The sequence below is a fragment of the Heliconius melpomene genome, chromosome 4 (assembly GCF_056956725.1).
Source record: "Heliconius melpomene rosina isolate 202511_hmr_F chromosome 4, ASM5695672v1, whole genome shotgun sequence".
NCBI classification, from domain to species: Eukaryota; Metazoa; Arthropoda; class Insecta; order Lepidoptera; family Nymphalidae; genus Heliconius; species Heliconius melpomene.
Genome location: NC_140392.1, coordinates 9,767,186 through 9,787,872, shown reverse-complemented (window position 1 = coordinate 9,787,872; position 20,687 = coordinate 9,767,186). Strand labels below are relative to the sequence as shown.

General features: G+C 32.8%; 2 protein-coding genes across 2 annotated transcripts; one reads left to right on the top strand and one right to left on the bottom strand.

Annotated features, from left to right (window-relative positions):
* The first annotated feature begins 332 nt into the window (after positions 1 to 332).
* On the top strand, positions 333 to 3,922 carry Vps33B (vacuolar protein sorting 33B). Its single transcript, XM_085185045.1, has 2 exons — positions 333 to 744; positions 821 to 3,922. The coding sequence occupies exons 1-2, from the start codon at positions 587 to 589 to the stop codon at positions 2,595 to 2,597; spliced, it is 1,935 nt and encodes a 644-aa protein (XP_085041171.1). The 5' UTR covers positions 333 to 586; the 3' UTR covers positions 2,598 to 3,922.
* Pi3K59F (phosphatidylinositol 3-kinase 59F) lies at positions 3,326 to 20,578 on the bottom strand. The gene is made up of 19 exons (XM_085185044.1): positions 20,344 to 20,578; positions 19,762 to 19,950; positions 18,820 to 18,976; positions 17,313 to 17,450; positions 16,348 to 16,470; positions 10,694 to 10,789; positions 9,859 to 10,034; positions 9,622 to 9,689; positions 9,271 to 9,376; positions 8,930 to 9,036; positions 8,631 to 8,738; positions 8,261 to 8,366; positions 7,861 to 8,021; positions 7,283 to 7,503; positions 6,912 to 7,084; positions 6,257 to 6,495; positions 5,574 to 5,787; positions 4,988 to 5,095; positions 3,326 to 4,512 (listed from the first exon to the last, which is right to left on the bottom strand). Exons 1-19 carry the CDS (start codon positions 20,412 to 20,414, stop codon positions 4,389 to 4,391), a joined length of 2,685 nt encoding a protein of 894 aa, XP_085041170.1. The 5' UTR covers positions 20,415 to 20,578; the 3' UTR covers positions 3,326 to 4,388.
* Positions 20,579 to 20,687: the final 109 nt, after the last annotated feature.

Here is a 20,687-nt window from a genome sequence, read left to right as displayed (position 1 = left end):
GCGGTATTTCGAGACAAATTATTTAAATTATATTTATTATTAAATATTTTTACTTAATTTTATTATAAATGGTATACTTACATAATTTGTTAATATTAGAGCTTTATTTAAACATTTATATAATAATCTATAAAATGTATATTGGATATTATGAAATAAAGATTTATAGTGTTATTAATGATTGCTTGCAAAATATTTGAATGTTATATTATTACAAATTAGGTACATTTGGATGATACTAAACTGATTTACTAGTCGTCAAAGTAGAATTGTGTCTATGTACTAAGATTAAACGTTGACATTGACATTTAAAGGAAATTGATAACTTGTCATTTGCATATTTTTTTCTTATTCTATTTAGGCAAAACTTTTTATATGGGAGATAACAGACCCTGTTCTATTTTCTAAAATATGCCGAATGGCGAATACTATTCCTCAAAGTTCTGTGCAGTTTATTGAAATAATGAAACCACATCAACAAAAGAAATAATGAAAACTTCATTATAAACTTAATTAATTCAAAAAACACGTAAATACAATATATCATGTTAAAGTGTTTTTGTTTTCATATAGAAAATAAATAACAATGGATCAACCGCTTTCGTTGAAATTGTCGTCCTTGAGTCTGATTTCTCAGCACAAATTAAAATGTATATTAGGAAAATGTGGCGATAAAGCAGATTTAATAATAGATCCAAGACTAATAAAACCTTTGGAAAGAATTTGTGGAGTCAGTTGGCTCAGGTAATCTTTTTTTAAGATTTTACATTCTCATTGCTATTGTATACATTATGGAACAAACAAAATCTTTAATTTTCAGGCAACATGGAGTTGATAAAATATATAAAATGGATCCACAATTGGGTGCAACAACAAACACCAACCGCATCTATTTTATTTCAGCTTGCACATTAAAATACAAGTGTGTTTTGGACCAAATATCTTCAATACTGAGTCAAAATCCATCTTTAAGTGACACAAAATGTTTCAATATCATAATAGTTCCTAAAGTTATAGCAACTTATGATTCCATGCTAGAAAACAGAGGGCTTTATGATATTGTGCAATTACATTCATTTTCATGGGAGTTTATTTATTTAGATGATCAGTTACTAAGCTTAGAACTACCTTTTTTGTATAAACAATTATTTGTAGAAAAGAATCATTCTCTTCTATCTAGTATTTCTATGTCATTATGGAGTTTATTTCATGTGACGGGTAAACCAAAATGTGTTTTATCTTTGGGCAAACTGTCTGCAAGTGTACTTGATATATTAGAAGTATATAATGAAAGTTATGAAAGAGATTTTGTTAATCCTCAGTCTCAGGATATAGGTGCCCTAATAGTTATTGATAGAGATCAAGATTATGCTTCAAGTTTACTCACACCGGCTACCTACAGTGGTTTATTGTGTGAAATATTTGATATTAGCTGTGGACATCTAGAATTGAACAAAGAAACAAAACTGAAAAGTGGTAAATTAAATTTTGTAAATACAGAAACTAAATCATCAAAACCAAAGACTACAGCCATGATGCTTGATAGTTCTATAGACAATTTGTATGGAGAGATAAAACATAGACATTTCTCTGAAGTACTTAGCGTTTTAAGCTCAAAGGCTAAGTTATTAAAAAATGAGGATATAAAAGCATTAGGTATTCAAGAAATGAAACAATATGTTGCAACTAAATTACAACAAATTACTTTATATAAACAAAATTTAGTGAACCATGTGTTGGCTAGTGAGACTATTATATCTGAAATGGATAATAAATTTGAAAATTTAACATTTACTGAGATAGAAATGTTAAATAATAGAAATAAGAAATCCAATTTTACATTTGTTGATGAGAATTTTGGGACAGACATACATATTTATAATAGCTTACGCTTAATTTGCTTATTGAGTTTAACCCAAGTCTTGTCTTATGAAGAATACAATTCACTTGTAAATAAATATTTATTAGCTTTTGGTTATAAATTTTTATATGTTTTTAATAATTTAGTTACAGCCGGACTATTAGTTCAGCCTTCTAGTCCTAAATTGTCTTTAACTAATTTGGGAACTTTGAGTGATAGATTACCAAAATGGCAGAATGAGTTTCAAACTGTTGCTAACAAACTCAAACAACTTCCTTCTAAATCAGATGATGGTAAATCACCTAGTTATGTATTTAATGGAGGTTACATCCCACTTGTTGCAGTTTTATGCAATGCTTTATTAACCTCGGACTCTTTTATTGAAGTATTGAATAAATTAGCAGCCTTAAATGATTTAAAAGTAGGCGGTTCCATTGTAGGTAAGTTAAAAAATGGCATTGAAACTTTAAATGAGAAGTTGTCAAATTTAAACATGCAGAATGATTTAGATTTTGGGTCAAAGGATGCTAAAAGTTTGTTAAAAATATTGAAAAATGAGAGTCAACTATCGTCTATCTCGTTGAATCCTCGGACTGTTTTAGTTTATGTTATAGGAGGAATTACGTATGCCGAAATAGCGGCTTGTAATGTAGTACAGACAACTACTAATAGTAAAATTATAGTTGCAAGTGATAATATTGCTTGTGGAAGTGATTTAATGGCAGCTAATATGTAATTCTTATTTTATATTGCACTTAGTACGTAATTATATCAAGTTTTCCTGTAATAAAAAACAAATCACTCTATTCTCCATGATTGTGTCAGTTGGGCACTTATGTTATTATACTTTGCCAATATGAAAAAAATTACCTGATTCTTAATATAACAAATATGGTTAAAATATTAAGAAACTTAAATTAACTAAATAAATAACAAAATAATGTTATTCTTACTTTTAAGAAAACATAAATATTTATACATGCTATTTCAATTTTTTTACAATTATATGTGTTTTTAAAATAATTTTTCTTAAGTGTGGAATAACACTTTAAAAATGTAAAAAATGTTATTCTTAATAAAGAAAAAGCTATATTTTAAATATAATCATTTTCCTGAGTAGGATATGAAGTCCAACATCAGATATGTTTCCACTGTGTGTGTGTTCATTGCATTTAATAATATGGACAAAAGCTTGAGATATTAAGTTTTAACCCAAACCTGATATTATAAATGTATGGGTTTTAAGTAAGCAAAAATGTAAAGTTTTTGAAAACTATATTAAGATTTTTCATATTATAATACTATATTATAAAATCTATTTACTATTATGCTTCTCAAATTATTTAGAAAAAGAAGTAATAAATCTTGTGTAAGTTTAAGAATACTTATTATCTCAAAGAGTTTTGGGTTGTAATTAATGTACCTAAATTTTTAATTTATGCTTGGGCACACAAAAAAGATAAATTTACTAAGAAAATATACTTTATTTGTAAATATCACAGTAAAAATTACGAATTTAACACTTTACATAATATACATAATGTGGCCTCTAAACAGAAACTGTCAAATATCTCTTTGCTTTACACATAAAGAAATGACAAATATAATTTTGTTTAAAAAGAAATTTATTTTAATGTTTGCCTTACATAATAAAATATATAAAATAAAAGCTTATATTAAAATTATACAATATAAATATATAAGTTAGTTGACTTGTAGCGTCATACATATATAGATACTAAGAACTTGACAAAAAAATAGTCTATTCTTTACTTTTTGAGATGTTGCGTGTTGAGTGGCGGAACTTATCGCCGCAACTTGATAGAAAATGAGTAAGTAAGGTAAATATATTTAAGAAATTGTATTTCAAATAAGTAGAAGAAATAAATTTTACTATTGAAATACAATAGTTTGAACATGAATCAGAACAGAAAGGAATGTAGAACATCAACCTTTTGGATCTCCTGCAGGAAATTACTTTGCATTGGATCTGAAATCTCTTGCGTGGATTCAAGTTCATCATCAGATAATAGGTTTTTTAAATTTAATTTCATTCAATTTTATAACTATTATAGCCAATTTAACAATTGTGAATTTTACAATTATATATTAGCTCATATTATTTAATAATAACATTTAAGTTCATATCATCTTATTATTTACGAATATAAAATTATTAAACATAAATAATAATATTTTGACCAATCATAATATAAGGAAGCCATCAGCAATTTGGTTAAATTTGAACAATATATATATATATATAAGCACTTTAATTTATATCGACAAATAAGTGACAGCCATAAAGGCCTTTATATTTTTTTCGTTAATAGATTAAAAAATATATTTTTATTTTATACCGCATTTTTTATTATTTTTTTTTATATTTCATACATTTAAAAGTAATACATACTTCTTATTTTTTTATTATAATGTTTGTAAAATCGAATAAATTGTCGGTACTCTAAATAAATTTAAAACAGCGCAACCCCATTTGACTATAACAAATGTACATAAAATAAAACAATCATTTCCGCCAATATTGGGCGAACTTGTGGAACTGTTCGACGAGCACCGCCATCACGGCTGTTACAGACATGTCTAGTAAGTTCTGGAGATAGTGTACGGCTTCTTCGTCACCGAGATCCAATCTGAAAGTGAGAGTTAAGGTAAAGTGTAATTAATTAGAATATATATATTTTTTGTAGTCCGCAGTAGTTCCGCAGACGGAACCTACTGTTCAGACACGTTCCCCACTTTCTGCCGAATTCTGAAGACATTGCGTATTGAATGATGGAATTCAATGCTGCGTTTTAACTCTACCAATGTGCGGTAAAGGAAAACATTAAGTATTTCATTTAGCATGCAGTACCCCTGCGCCAAGATAGACTTCAAATAATATTTTAAATTAATATTTATTTAATAAAGTGAAATTTTAGTTATTATTAAAATGTTTATGCGAATTTTAAAGTTTTATTCCACACTTTGGAAAGAAAAATACTTATGTATTTAGAAAACGTATAAAAATTTGAACGTAACGGGATTTGAACTCGCAACTATCGCGTTTACAGTCAAACATTGACTCACCACAACACGATAATTATTAAAATAATAAACATAGCATACCTAAGTTTGTCCTGTACTTTTTTGACCGCCTTGTCAGGTTCTAAAGCGATGTCGGGAACTGACGCGTCCACCATTAAGGAGAATAGATTCAGCATTAAGTTGGCGTGTCTGAAATTATTTACGATAAATATAAACTTTTTGTTTAGTTTCATGCTGTATCCCGCACATAGCAGGGTACGCAAAGGGAACCCCGGGGAACTTAGTATTAAGACACTTCGTTACCCGTTTCACACTCCCTGCCGTATTCTCGAGGCATTGCTCCGTTACCAGCGCACCAAGACGGCCTCGTAAATATAAGCTTAGATATATATAGAAAGAAATATTTAAAAGAAATACGTAACAGAACTTCGACCCGCGCCTTATGATTGCGCTATAGCAAAACCAGCAGCGTCATACTTTTAACTTATCGCGTGTATAACAATTACAAAGTAGCGAAAGTTATATTGTTACAAGTGTTTTTATTTTTAATATAAAAATATATTTTAAATCACAATTCACTTAAAAAAATCAAATTGTATATGAATGTAAATAATTTTTATGTTTTTTCACAAATTATAAAAAAGAAATACAAACAGAAAAGACTTACCTCCTCAAATGCAAAAACGCAGTATAACACAACTTTCTGAATTCATGATAATGTTCCGAATGCACGCCGCCCATCGCTTCAACCATTTCACGACTCAACTTCATGGGCGGTGGTAGCGGTTTCGGATCCCGGCCCAGTATATAGCCGAAATCAATATGAAATAGCGCCCCGGCCGGAGTTAAGAGTAGATTGTCGAGATGGCGGTCACCAACACCTAATAAATTATTGTAAATATTAATAAGATTCCTATTATGTATTAAAATGACATTAAGATACTTTTTTGAACTTCAAGGTTTGTTCCGTTCATAGCAAATGAAAATATTAAATAAATCATTCTCCCGACTAGGAATCGAATCCACAACCGTCACATACTTATGCCACGGCGGCCTCACACTCATAGTGCTACTCTACTTAAAATGTATGTATGTACGCAGGGGCACAGTGTGACTGTAAATGTCACTAGTTGTGGATTCGATCACTAGAGGAAATGAAATATTTTTTTCTTTGAATGTATATTCATTTCTTGGCTCTGGTGTCAAAGTAAAGCAAGGCATTCAATTCCACACTCAACACGCAATGCCCCCAGAACTCGGCGGAAAGTGGGGAACGGAGTGTCTTAACACAAGCTTCCCTCTGCCTACACTGCTGTGTGCGGGATACAGTGAGAAGCGGATTTAATTCACCTAATAAATAAGTAATAACGCAGTATCCGGCGCAACTTCGTAAATACGTATCCATTGTATCCGGTCGTATTCCGTACGGGGACGTTTCCGAAGCATTATGGCGTCTCAGGAAACTTTGTATGGAACCTTCCGTTGCCAGTGCCTCGGCAACGGTCACCGAGTCTATGTATTGTAGGAAGCCGTGACGGGAACTCGTTGCTAGTACTTTGTATGGTGTCAGTTTCAGATCTAAGTTTTCACTGAAATAAAACCATTTTGTTATCTAGACAGGTATTTAATACGTAGATTGCGACTATAATAAAACGATTATAATAAAAAAATAATAGAAAAAGTTTGGTAGTATTGTTTTATTGAATTACGAATCAAACATTAGTCTAAGAAGGCTCGATTGAGAAATCGAGTCCCAATAGTAGCAAATTCCTTATTTTAAATAATTATTTAATTTTTTTTTATATTCCGCGAACACTGCGTGTTGAGTGGCGGAACTTAACGCCAAGCTTCGTCTTGTACCAAAGTAGGATATGTAAATTAAAAGTAATTCATTCCCTCGAGCGAGGATCGAGCCTTCAACTGTTAAGTTCACTGTGCCAGTGTTAATAAAACGTTAATAATAATGCAATAAAACTTTGAAACAAAGCCAATAATAAAAACTTACCGTCTCAACAATTTATCCATCAATGTAATCATTTGCAATATGAGTTGATCTTGTCTTAAATCGTCACCATGTTTAAAAATGGCTTCATATTCCATACCCTCGGATGTTAGGAACGTTAGTTTGCAGGGCATTAGTGCTGATTTGAAGAGGCTTGCTTTTTTTGCTACTATACCCTGGAATATATGGAAAATTTTATTTAAGTTATCAGTATTTAAAACGATACAAAATATATATATAATCAAAAATAACAAGATTTCAAACGTATTTTTTAGGCTTGAGGCCAGTCGTGGCGCAGTGGCACAAAGTGTGACTGTAAACCCGACTGATTGTGGGTTCGTTACATACATGCTTTATACAAGACATCAACTAACCTTTATATTAACACTAGGATCCAACGGAAAGGGCATAGGTTCAAAGTTAGTGAAGTTAAACTTGAACGCATCAGGGTCCGCCAGTAGCTGTTGCAATCTCTCCGCCTTCTTATTCCTGTTCCCACTCTCTCTGGCCACTGTTTTAACTAATTTCACCAGTTTATCTATGAACACTTGTTGTCGGGCGAGGAATGAACGAGTCCTTTGGTGGTCGGAGTTACCTATTTAAGATGGTATAATTCACTTAAATATTTCAAAGAGTTACTTACAAATATAGGAATGGAAAAGATATTAAAATCTGTGTAAAATAAATATTCATCAATAAATATTTTGCTGTAAATGACTTCTATAATGAACAGATATTAAATTCATTTTTTACATGTTAAGCTTATATCATTATATTTATATGGCAACATCATCGTGATGTCACTTGGAAGTATTTAACTCTACGATATTTATGAATTTGATACGATTTTATTTAAATTACTTTCATTTTCTTGTTTTACCACCAACAATGTCTTTTTCTTCCCATTTTACTTAGGTTCCCTTCCTAGAAGCTAACACAAAGCTGCACTCACCGGCGGCCAACATGTGCGAGAACACGCGCATGACAGCGAGGTAGTGGTGGCGCGCAGCGGCTGGGCGCGGCGCGTCCTCGCACTCCACCAACACGTACCAGTACAGGTAGTTGGCCACCACGCTGTTGTCGCACGCGCGCGAGATCAGGAAACGGGCCAAGCTGCACAAACACATACACGAAACATATATCTGCTTATCTTTTTTTGTCGAAAGTAGTTCTACAACGCTAAAATTATGTTCGCAAATTTTTTTTTAGCTTCAAACTGTATCCTTCATATTGAAGGGTAAGAACGAGTGGTTAACATCGCTCGTGGAAGAGACCTATCTTAAAAAAAATCTTCCCGAGTGGACAATGCCCAAAAGTTCACGAAATCAAACTTCAGAACGGCCAAATCTCACCCATAATCATCATTAACTGCGGTCCCATTTTCACTTTCTACCGTCTCTTGCGCGTTCTCCGGTTCTCTGCTTATTGTAGAACTTGTCATTTCACTTCCTGTTAACACTGTCATAAAAAATAAATAAATAAGATGATCAGAGATGGTAAAAGAAGAAGGGACAGACAAATCAAAAGGGATGACGACATTAAAAAATTAAATAAAGCCGTCCAGACGCAGGTGCGTGCGACTGTAAACGCTAAGGTTGTGTGTCCGATTCCAGCTCGGGCGGGATTCGTCTGATCGTAACGATGGCAAGATTCCTCTTATGCCCATGCACCACTACTGCTCAGAAATAATGATATAAATAAACTATTTTTTATAATCCTTACCTGAAGTAGACAATAAACTAGTTTGACTCCCCCGACGACCGCTCATCAACAATTTGCCTTCAGAATCTGAATATACAGCCATTTCCTTACCGCAAATTTTTGCATACTCTGTGGAAATTAATTAGTTAGTAAAAATAATACAATTCAAATAAATTTATTTAGTATATCTGTTAATAGATGATAATAAATGAATGTTTTTCCCTTTTTATCAAAATAAAACTAACTTGAATAATAAATTCAAACTTATTTTTGTTATTTTTTTATCTATAGTACGTAATTTAATATTTTTTCAAATATACCTTCTTGTATTTCCATTAAATCTTCATATTTTAAGGCTTGTACTAGTTGCAGCAAATATAGCAGTAAGTCTTCATCGGGTGCTTGTTTTAATCTGGATATCGCGTATCTGTAGTATAAATACAATATTAACATTAAGGAATCCATACAGAATTGAATCGACGACCGACACGCTCGTGCGTTCCACTGCAGCACACTGCAGCGTTTCGCCACGACTGCTTCAATTGATTTTTTATCGAATTCTAATTTCTTATTATCATCTTTTATATATTTTAAACACATTTAACATAAAAAAATAATTTACATATTGAATTTGCATAAGGAAATTAAAGCAAAAACTAACTTCCTAACAGCGGGATGTGTAAACTTAGGTGTTAACAGTTCTAAAGCATCTTCCACATCCATCGGAGCCCACTGTTTCATCATAGAGAGGGCTTGTCTTACTTCACCTGGAATAAATCATATATTGTATTGAGCTAAGCATCAGCTTTGTATGTGTGTGAGTTCATATTTAGTGTAGGCGTGACGTTTCTTGCTTGTCTTAAGCCTAACTTCAGGGCGGTCACAACACGTCGACCGCACTATCGATAAGCCTTACAGTAATATAGCTTATAAATTAGAATAATTTATAGGTTACAATTAATGTAAAAATGTTGTAAATATTGATTATATTATACTTCGTTGTGACATTTACCTGGTCGATTCCAATTGACGCAAGCCAAAAACTTGGTGAGAGCACGACGATGTGATGACAAGTAGAATCTAGAAATAATGGAATTATGTTTAATATTATTAAAGTGTTATTCCACGCTTAGGAAATGGACGTGTCAGGATTTGAACCTGTGTTAGGATTAGTGGTCAGATTGCTTAGACGGTTTCCAAGAGTTAGAGAAAGGAGTGTCTTAACACTAAATTCTCTCTGGTTTCTTACCTGTACTTCCATATCAAGTCCTGGTCATCAGCAGTAAGTGTGAGCAGCGCGGCAGGAGCCGATAGGAGCGCTGCTAACTGATCGCGTTCGGCGGCCGATGGTTTGGCATCTCGCCCCGGCACCGCGCAACGGAGCGACCGGGCCAGTCTGTGTTGCTTTGATTCTACAAGATTTTCCTACAGAAATGGACAAACGAGTTTAAATTGTAATACTTTTAGTTATATTTTTATAATATAATTCTAAGAAGTCCCTATTATCACGTTTTATTTCCATTGCTTTTCTATGTTAGTATCTTATTTCTAGCTTCACTTTTTATTTACTAACTTCTGCATATAGCAAGGTGAGTAAAAAAACCACCTAAATTCGACACATTGACATTTTCAGTAGTAATCAACATTTTCTCCATACTTTTTTTCTAATTCCATAAAATACGAGATCAATGAACGATATGATCAACAAAAATGAAATAATAAAAAAGCCTTTAATAAATCGAATAGACGGCCTTCCAGCTCAACAGACATTTTATCAAAATTTAATTCTTATCGTTAATATTGCTATTTATCCGCTTTATAAGGCAAAGTGCGGTTGGCAATATAGGGTCATTGTCGCTTACCAATAAATATTCGCGACCAAGGGTTAATGTAAATAATAATTATAAATATTTATACAGGAATCTTCTGTAGTTATTATAAAATCATCTGGAACTTGTCATAAATAGAAAGTTCGAAAGCTCAATGATGCAAACAACATTTATACATATTTCCTTGACGATCACCCTGTGGCCTTTGGCTTAACAACTAAATAATAAGAATATCTAAATTGATATATAACTAACCTGTAATATTTCATAATCGGGCACAGTGACAATTTCCGCTTGAGCTCTAAACTGGTACATTTCATCTCCATCCTGTTCGTAGTAGACCACTGCGTGCTGTAAGAAATAATATTGTTACTATATTAATAAAAAAATATGCTTCACAGTGTATCCTGCGTACAGGAGATTAGGCAGAATCTCTGAATTTTTCGAGGCATGTTGAGTGGCGGAACTGAACTCTGGGCTTTTGCCTTGATATCAGACTGAAGAAATGAAAATATAAATAAATATTCATCCATTCACACGAGTGGGGACCGAAGCCACAACCGTCTCGTTAGAGTCACACACTTGTGCCCCAGGGTCACGACGTCCTCGGACGGATGTTTTTTATAGAATTAAAGTTTAAAAAAATCTTATTTTGTAGGCACATTTTAGTAGCAGTTACTTTTTGCTTAAGTAAAAGCATTCAATGCCGCGCTTTGCCTGGTTACCAGAGCGAAGAAATTAAAATGTTAAATATTTCATTTCCCCGAGTGAGAATCGAACTCATAAGCAATGTGTTTACAGACGCACGCTTGTACCCCTCCACCATAAGGGCCTCAAATTGGTATTTATATAATTAATTTATCTATCTGTATTAGGCTCTATGATGTCATCATTGTAAACAAGTTTATAAATCAATACGCATAACTTACAGATCTATACTAATACTAGCGGACGCGCGCAGCTTCGCTTGCGTATTTAAGGGTGAATTCTTATAACCCATGAAACATATGTTCAATTAAATATTTTTAAGAGTCTAAATATCAAATTTTATAAAAATCGGTGGCGATTTAAGAATTTTCCCATACAAACTTTCAACCCCTTATTTGCACCCTTAGGGGGTGAATTCTAGAAAACCATGAAACATGTGTTTAATTATATACGTTTAAGAGTCTGAATTTCAAATTTTATAAAAATTGGTGACGATTTAAAAAAAACCTATATAAACTTTCAACCCCTTATTTGCACCCTTAGGGGGAGAATTCTAGAAAACGATGAAACACGTGTTCAATTAAATACTTTTAAAAATCTAAATTTCAAATTTTATAAAAGTCGGTGCCGATTTAAATTTTTTTCCATACAAACTTTGAACCCCTATTTCACCCTTTTAGGGTTAAAATCTTTCAAAATCCCTTCTTAGTGGATGTCCAGATTACGAAAGTAAACTTTTGTCCAAATTTAACGTTTCTACCATCAGCGGTTACGGCTGTGCGTGCGTCTTACCTCAGTCAGTGAGGACAAGTCCTTTTATATATATTATATATCTATACTAATATAATAAAGCGGAAGAGTTTGTTTGTTTGTTTGTTTGTTTGTTTGAACGCTAAGATCTCTGGATCTACTGGTCTGATTTACTTTGTTTTTGGTTTGTATGAAAGCTGCATTCTTCAGAAGTGCTATAGGCTATATAACATTACATTACACATATAAACTAATATATTTTAAAATACTTTCTAATTTGACATGCAATTTATTCTGCCATGTTAATAACAACCGTCGCGTCGCTACGCAACCGTTACCGCGACATTTTGATATTCATCCTTATGAAAATAAATATAATAGTCACTTTTAGCATTTCATCTAGATTGAAATTATATTTCTATAGAAATTATATTCTTATATTTCAAGCAGGCGTAGCCGCGTCCGGGTCCGCTAGTATTAAATAAGAAATCATTGAAGGCTACACACGTGATACCAACAAGTTTTTAAAATAGTTTTTACATGCAAATGCAGGTCGCTTTTTCAAAAATAAATAAAAGTGACAATTTTATGTTTATATTTTTGTTCTAAAGAAAGTTATGCACCTAGACCATACAGATAAATAATCACTTTTAGTCGAATAAAGAGACGTAGGTACATATTTGTTTGCCTAATCATAATCTGCACTTCCGTTTCCACGTTTGGATTAGATTAGGAAAAAAATATATTTTAACCCCGTTTAATTTTGAATTGAACCCGTTACTATAGTTGGTCTGATGAAAAAGGCCTCTAATGTCTGGAGCATAGTAATGGAGAATAATCACTAATTTTAAATTCTAGCTCATCGAATTGTCTTTTAAAAACAAAAAATACTTGTGAAAGAATTATTTTGATACGTCTATTAGTTTTTGAGATATTGTCTTTTAAAGTAAGCGCACGACGCGAGATTCCGTCGGGCCGTAACCGACTCGTGTGACGTCACAGGTCTTGCAAAACTCGCTCGCTCAGTTCGTCTTCGTTCACTCGCAGTTCGCGCTCTTCTTTAGCTGGCGTTCCACCACAAATTTAGTTCCGTTTAATAAATAATATATAGATATATTTTTAAAATCTTTTTTTTTCACATACATAATGTAATAGCGAGCATTGTATTTTAAGATATTGAAGTTTTGATAGTACTTTGTCAAAAAAACAGTTCTATCCTGCTCGGTTTCATGGCGTGTTGTACCAAAATCTTTAGCTTTGATTATTTTTATTGTAGTATCGATACTAGAAAGCTTGAATTTTTTCCAACAACACATGGCTTGGCTTGGGCGTTACCACAAACTTAATCAGTACTTTAATGGAGAGACTACTCAGAACTTTGATGGAGGCATACAGGAAAAAAAAGAAGAGCTCTGCATTAGATTTGCGGCCTTTTTAGATTTGCAGAAGGCCTTTAACTGTGTGCCTCGTCAATGTATTTGGAGGGCATTGCGATCCAAAGGGATCCCTGAAGCCTATATTGAGATTATCAGAGATATGTACCACGATCCCTTTGCGATTCGCGATGGTTAGGACACCAGATGGTTGGCGACACCAAACCCGATCACAGTAGGGGGTTCACCAAGGCTCGGCTTTTAGTTCGTTCTTATTTATTGTAGTGTACTGTCACGGCTCACATCCAGGACCAGAATCCATGGCTGATGATGTATGCCGATGACATTACACTCATTGAAGAGGAGCAACTAATGCTGGAGCGTAAAGTGAACCTCTGGAAGGGTGCGCTTGAGAACGGCGGTCTTAAACAAAATGTGTCGAAGACCGAATACATAGCCTGAGGGAGCCCGGACTCTAGCACTGTCCTTATAGGTCCTGAGCCAGCAGTTAAGTTGGAAAAGTTTCAAGTACCTTGGATCCGTTATGCATGAGTCTGGAGGCATCGATCACGATGTCCATGGCTGGATAAACGCTGCCTGGGCCAAATGGTGGGAGGTTATTATTGTGGTCTGCGACCGCAGAATACCACCCAAGCTCAACGGGCTGGTCATCATCTGACTGACTGCAGCGTATGTTGGCCAGCACTATCTCGGCACGCTGAGGAGCTTCACGTCACGGAAATGAAGATGCTGCGGTCTGACGCATTCGAGGTAGTCTTGGGGTCCATGACGTAGCGGATAACCTCCAAGAGCGTGGCCTAAGATGATATGGCAACGTTGTGCGCCGGCGTAGGAACTATATGTCGGATGCAAGTTCCTTGCTATGTCTGTCCTGTCCCTGGAGCTAGACCTCCGAACGCCCAAGAATGCGGTGTTTGGATGTCGTGATGCAGGACATAAGTACCAATGGTCAAACCACTCAGGACGTTACAGATCGTGTAAAGTGGAGTAGGTTAAGCAGGAAGGCAGACCCTGGCAACATACGCTGGGCATAATGCCAAGAAAAAGAAGACTTGGTTGCAGTTGTTGAAGACTCGTCGCTTCGACGATGTAGCCCATTATAAATGCCATGGTATGTTTACAATCACCTCTGCTGGCGGCACAATCTTCGCAAATTACGTATAAACTTATTGCTTCTTTTCATTGCATTCTAAGTTGCAATAATATAGTTTAATACGTGCGCGGTGTTCTGCTGTAATCTACATTTGACAATACATACATAACCTACTTTTTTAACTTATACGTACGCAATAGTACGCATCATGACCATAACTCTCTCTTGCCGATCTTCAATAATCACAATAAAAATATTATTCAGATATACATATATAAAAATATTAAAAATCTACATTAAAAAAAATTGTGTATGCTCAACTTACTGCATGAATTTAGTTATATTATTATTATATTATTTTCACTTATAAAACAATCTTACTACTTTGAACTTGAATAAAAAGTTTGGTACTTTTAACGCAAATAGCGTTACCTACAATATGAAACTAGTTAGGTTGGGTTACATTACCGTTTTAAATAAATAATTTCAAATAAAACAACGTAAGATAGTTATTATCTATACCCCAAATTGACATAATATTACTAGTTAGACAACAAAACTTATCTTCACAAAATTCGTAAAAATTACTCCTCGCGATTCTGTGGCGACGAAATCACTGTTTTTCGATAAATAATCGGCAACCATAAATCCATCTATTACAGGTAGGTTATCCGATTGACCTTTTTCGAATCCTTCATCCATTTTAATTAATTGTATTAACACTAAACACAAGCAAGTAACAAAGAAACAAAGTACTGCGCGAGATCTCCTATCACCGTTGGCGACTAGTGAGTTCTGCCAGACCTGTGACGTCACCGCCGGCCGCGGGACTGTTAGCGGCATTTGAAATTTTTGCAAACTTCAAATGCCTGTAAAATCATAACTACTTGGTTATTTTTAATAAAACAAAAACTAGTGTATTTGTATACGTAAAAACTTTACTGTAACGAACTTTGAAGCATTATTTCATACCTATTACCATTCCTCATTAACAGAAAACCGTTTACATATTAATTATTGTTAAATATTTAATATTTCCTGTTATGGTATACAAGACGTTAACAGGCTATATAACATAACTTTTTTAAAAAATCGTAAAGGTGAAAAAAAAGAAAGTGAAAGTAAAAGTTAATATAGAACAAATTTAGTATAAATATTAAACGTAGCAAGATGGGAACCCGTGTCCTTAAATAGTACCCATCACAATGTAGATTCGTTAGTTAAACGACAAGACGAATAAAAATTTGGAACAAACTGGAAACTAAAGTTATAGCTGATTCAATAACACAGTTATTTTGTAGCAATCTTGTCGAACGAATTATTGGTATAACTTTTTTTATTTGTGAACCGATTGAAATAAAATATTAAATGTTTAGGGATGTTTGATAAAATATAATAGTGAAAACTGCACTTTTATCGGTCAAGCAGTTTCTGAACAGACAAACAGACAAAAAATTTGTTTTATTTAAATCCATTCATAAATAAGTCAAACTTAAAGTTATGTCAATATAAAATATTTTTTATTGGCTGAAATTATATATTAAATATATGTATATGTTTCCACTATTGCATATATAAGGTTACTTAAAGGTAAATGACGTAAGTTTCCAACTAAAACTGTTTAAGCATTGTAAAATCATTCATTAGACGTTTATGCTAGTAGATTCTTAGATATATATTAATAACATTTATCTATATGCCAGGGTCGTATTTAAGGAAGGACAACAGCTCGACGTACTGTTTATATAATTTATTTTTTTATATAGAAAACGAATATAATTATAACATTTGTATATCTTAAAATATTAGACAATGCATTCTCTCGAGTGGGAATCGAACCCACAAACGTCTCGTTTACAGTCACAAGCTAGTGTCCCTGCGCCACCGCGGCCTCAATATAGAACACATAATATATTAAAAAACTTAAGTCTTAAAGTCAAATCAGAAACACTCAAAGTACTTACATTGATACCGTCAATTTGCACAGTGGGGAACTCAATCATGAGGTACATGTAGTTGGAACTCCTCTTCTCTTTCTCGTTTATCATTTCTATTTCCCGAAACGTGAGCCGGTCCAGCCAGTCTACCTGAAATTAAAGTTGTTAATTTGAAAATAATCAATCAGCTTCACGCTGTATCCCGTACAGAGCAGGGTTGGCAGGAGGAACTTAGTGTTAAGACACTCCCGTTCCCCACTTTCCGCCGAATTCTGGAGGCAATAAGTGTTGAGTTAATTTTAATTAATTAATATATTTAAACTAAATTTAAAGATATTTACTTAACAAAAAACCAATACACAATAGGGCGACCAATTAGGTACGATATCAGAAAAATAACTTTTACCTAATAGGGAAAGCTAGTTTTCGCTCAATTTAAAAAAAGGATTATGTAAATATATCTAATAAAATATGTATATGAAGGTGTTACGACATTCGTCATAATATTATGTATATGTAACAGTTAAATGAATATAAAATAACAAATATTCGAAAATTCTGTTGTTGACCACCATAAGCACACTTTCTATTATACTTTACGAAATCTTTCAAAGTTATAATTCAATTTTTATAATCCTATCTCATTGAAATATTTTCGAATGAAATATTTTTATATTTTCTCTCACTCTAGTACCAAATCTGGTACGCAAAACGCAGCGTTGAGTTTTACCACTCAACACACAATGCTTCGAGAATTCGGCAGATAATGGGAATTCTATTTCCAGATAGAAAAGCTCAATCCCCAGTGTACAATAAGATATGGGGTATTAAGTAACATAACATTAGATACCTTGTAAGGCACGAGATAATTACAGATTAAAAAATAGGGATTCATGAACTATCGTCTATCTAGTAGACATCTAAAGCGTTGGCGGAAAGAATTTTGTGTTAAAACCTTCCGTTCTCCACTGCAAAAAAAAATCAATACTCACTTTAGGTATATGTCCATTTCTATGTTTCTTCGCCAACTTGGCCAGCCTTTGCATTTGTTCTTTACCACGGTCGGGTGCCTTCCCGGGCGTCTTCTCGCTACCCTCCACTCCGGGCCAGACTCGCAAATCGAACATTCCCTTTGTGAAAACAACACTAACTTTACGAAAAAACACACCACACTTTTCATAAAATAACGATTTACTTTTGACATTTCCCATTTTTACACAAAAAAACGTGGTTACGCTAAGATTTTATTACACATTTTTTTTTATTAAATAACTACAATTGTGATATAGATCGATATATTGATGTATTATAGCGCATATTTTTAATATATTAATATGTTTTTAAATTCATATATTTAAATTTCAATGACACGTTTGTCGCGTCGACTGTTCGAAAGCACACTGATCGGTTAACGGTTTACTTTTACCCTTTCGATTAGTTATAAAAATTATAAAAGTGATAAAAAATATATGTTTTTATCTTTAATATGTTATATTATTATTGACATATTTAAATAAAATATAATATGCTTATACATACGTCTTGGGTTGCGTTACTTAGGTTTTAAGATTAAAAAACTAACTTATCACGATTCTAATCATTCTCTTCACTTTACAATATACTATATCGTATTCAAAGGATAAAAACGCAAAATAAAAATAGTAAAGTATATTTTTGATGGTGAGAATATTTTAGTGAGGAACGGAAGTGTGAATGTTGTCTAAACACTAGGTTCCCAGGTTCCCTCAGCCTACTGTATGTTGTATGTGCGGGATATAACGTGAAGCTACAAAAAATTTAGACCTCACACATGAAACACTGTTGAAACCGGTTATCCGCCGGTCTGCAAAATCTTTATAATAATTGTGTCTATATCTAGACATAATTTATTTTTTTAAAGATAGATTTAGGTAAACCTGAATTCCGTCGTAATATCATGAACAAATGGCTTACTTTTATATGTATATCTAGATATAATAAGAAAGATAATTATGTGTATTTTTGTTGTTTTACGCAGTTAAGCATATATCAGAGTAGGCAAAAAGACGGAACCTAACGCCGCGCTTTATCTTACTAGATCAGAAAATAAAAAATAATTCAAATAATTGTTAATTATGACTTTCGTGCAAACAAACTATCACCTGTTAATATCTGATGGTTAATTGCAATTAAAATTTATCCAACCCTGATATGTATTCAAGAATTCGTTTCTTGTCAATATGGGAAGTAATATTAATAAGTAGCGTTAATTTAAAAATTACTTTATAGGAGTCACTTCTTGCCTGTTTAGCGGGAGTGTGTCTTAACACAGCCTTGTTAACGTGAAACATGTAAATATTAAATAACTCATTACCCTGAGTGGGAATCGAATCCACAAAGGTTGTGTTTATATTCACACACCTCCTGCCCCTTTATATATTTCTTTATTTTTTACCCTTGCAGATAATTATGATCAAATAAACAATGGCAAATTGATATTATATTACTAAAATTTCTCACCTGTCTCAACATGCCATGTTTGCCAAACAACGAGATTGTTGTACCGCCAACTATCATAACTTTGCCTGGTCCAGCACAGTCGTAAATGGTCATTGCTAATATAGCATTGCGGGGTAGATCACTGAAGTACACTGGGAGGGTCACCCATTCATTCCAGCTACAATGAAAATTTTAAAAAATTGGGTGGAAAAGCGAATGTAGTCTTTTTCTTATCTTTATGGTGTATTTTGCATAAAAGGAGACAGGGATATTTCCCTTTTCATCAACTTATTGTATAAATCTTTATACTCCAGTTTCCACTTGTATACAACTATTAGTTTATCCCACCAGACCATTGAAATTTAAATTATTTCAGTATAGTTCACACAAGTGAGAATTGAACCCCAATGTTCTTGTTTATAGTCAATCTCTGTTTACAGTTAGATACTGTCACCTGGTAGTGTGTGTTGTGAGTGGTGGTCTATGAAAAATATAGAATCATAAAAGATCATAAAGAGGTTATAGTGGTGGAAACAGCAATACCAGACTGTAAATAATAAAATGATTGTACCAGTCAACACATTATGTCTCTAAAATTGGGTGGAGCTGTCTACCATGCCATATGCAAAAGAAAATGAAAAAATAGACTAGTCTTTGAAACTGCAATTACTTAACTATTGAGTTGTTGCCTCAACCATTTCAAGGTTTACAAAAAGAAACTTTTCGCTGTAGACAATTGTGAAATCAAACAACAGAGCTCTTTTCAAAGTTACTTTCAAAACACATTGAATTCAATAAAAATTGTCTTTCTATGGTTTTTTTTAATTTAAACAACTAAAAACAAAATATACAGTGTTATGCTTTTTCCTTCATAGCATGACATTACATTCTCCATTTTCTATCCAAAGTAAGTAGCAGAATTCAATACAACCACAATACACAATAAAAACATAATTTCCTTACTTCCATCTATTAGTAAAAGCCTTATAAGATGTGGTAACGGGTAATGCAAGGGGTACACCCTCACACAGTACTTGACATGTCACATATAAATCTGAACAGCCCTCTTGGTACAGTCCTGAGAATTTAAGCATGGGGTCCGATAATAATTTATCATATTCTGGCTTAGATCTTTTGCCTTCGAGAGTACCTCTGAAAATAATGCAAAGTTTATTAAGTATAAATAGAAAAAAAAATGTTAATATAATAATTATTAATTAACTATGATGTTATTATAACATCTAAAAATTGTGTTGAAATTAAATAATTATAGTTAATATTGCATATGTATACTTAAAGAACATGTACTAACTTAGTTTAATGAAATTAATTAGGTTAATCTACTTTTATCTGCATGTTGCAATATTTATTTACAAATAAATTAAAATATTATTTAAAAATAAACAAAGATTATTGTACGAAACATATTTTGATATATATATGATAAAATAATTAAGATTATTTTAAAACATTTTTTATATGTTTATAAATAAAGTATCTTGTCATTATAGTAACTCGAATTAAAGATATTTTTTAAATACATACATTTTTATTTCCACTTTATGGTCCAAGGCGGAGCTGTATACATAATAAAATTTATCGTCAATTTCATTCATTTTTATGCACACATATAATTAGCGCTTAATTTAATTACAACAAAATTTATAAAATATGAACACTTGAAAGTTGAAAGTGAAACAGCTGTATCCAGTTTTTCTGCAAAATATTACGTTTGTTTGTATGTAAAGTCAAGCCAGGGTTGCCAATATTGACGTATTAACATACCCAAATATGAAACTAAAAATTGCAAGATTTTGAGGAAAGGGAAACTCACATTCCTCCTATCTTCTTTCATTTTCATTCCATTCCTACCACCGTAGATGAAAATT

Coding starts and splice junctions, on each gene's coding strand:
- Pi3K59F (XM_085185044.1), bottom strand. CDS start 20,414: ATGAATGAAATTGACGATAAATTTTATTATGTATACAGCTCCGCCTTG. Junction 10,790..16,347: donor TGCAAATTGACGGTATCAAT/GTAAGTACTTTG, acceptor TATTTCTTACAG/CACGCAGTGGTCTACTACGA. Junction 7,085..7,282: donor ATCCTAGTGTTAATATAAAG/GTTAGTTGATGT, acceptor CATATATTCCAG/GGTATAGTAGCAAAAAAAGC.
- Vps33B (XM_085185045.1), top strand. CDS start 587: ATGGATCAACCGCTTTCGTTGAAATTGTCGTCCTTGAGTCTGATTTCT. Junction 745..820: donor TGTGGAGTCAGTTGGCTCAG/GTAATCTTTTTT, acceptor TTTAATTTTCAG/GCAACATGGAGTTGATAAAA.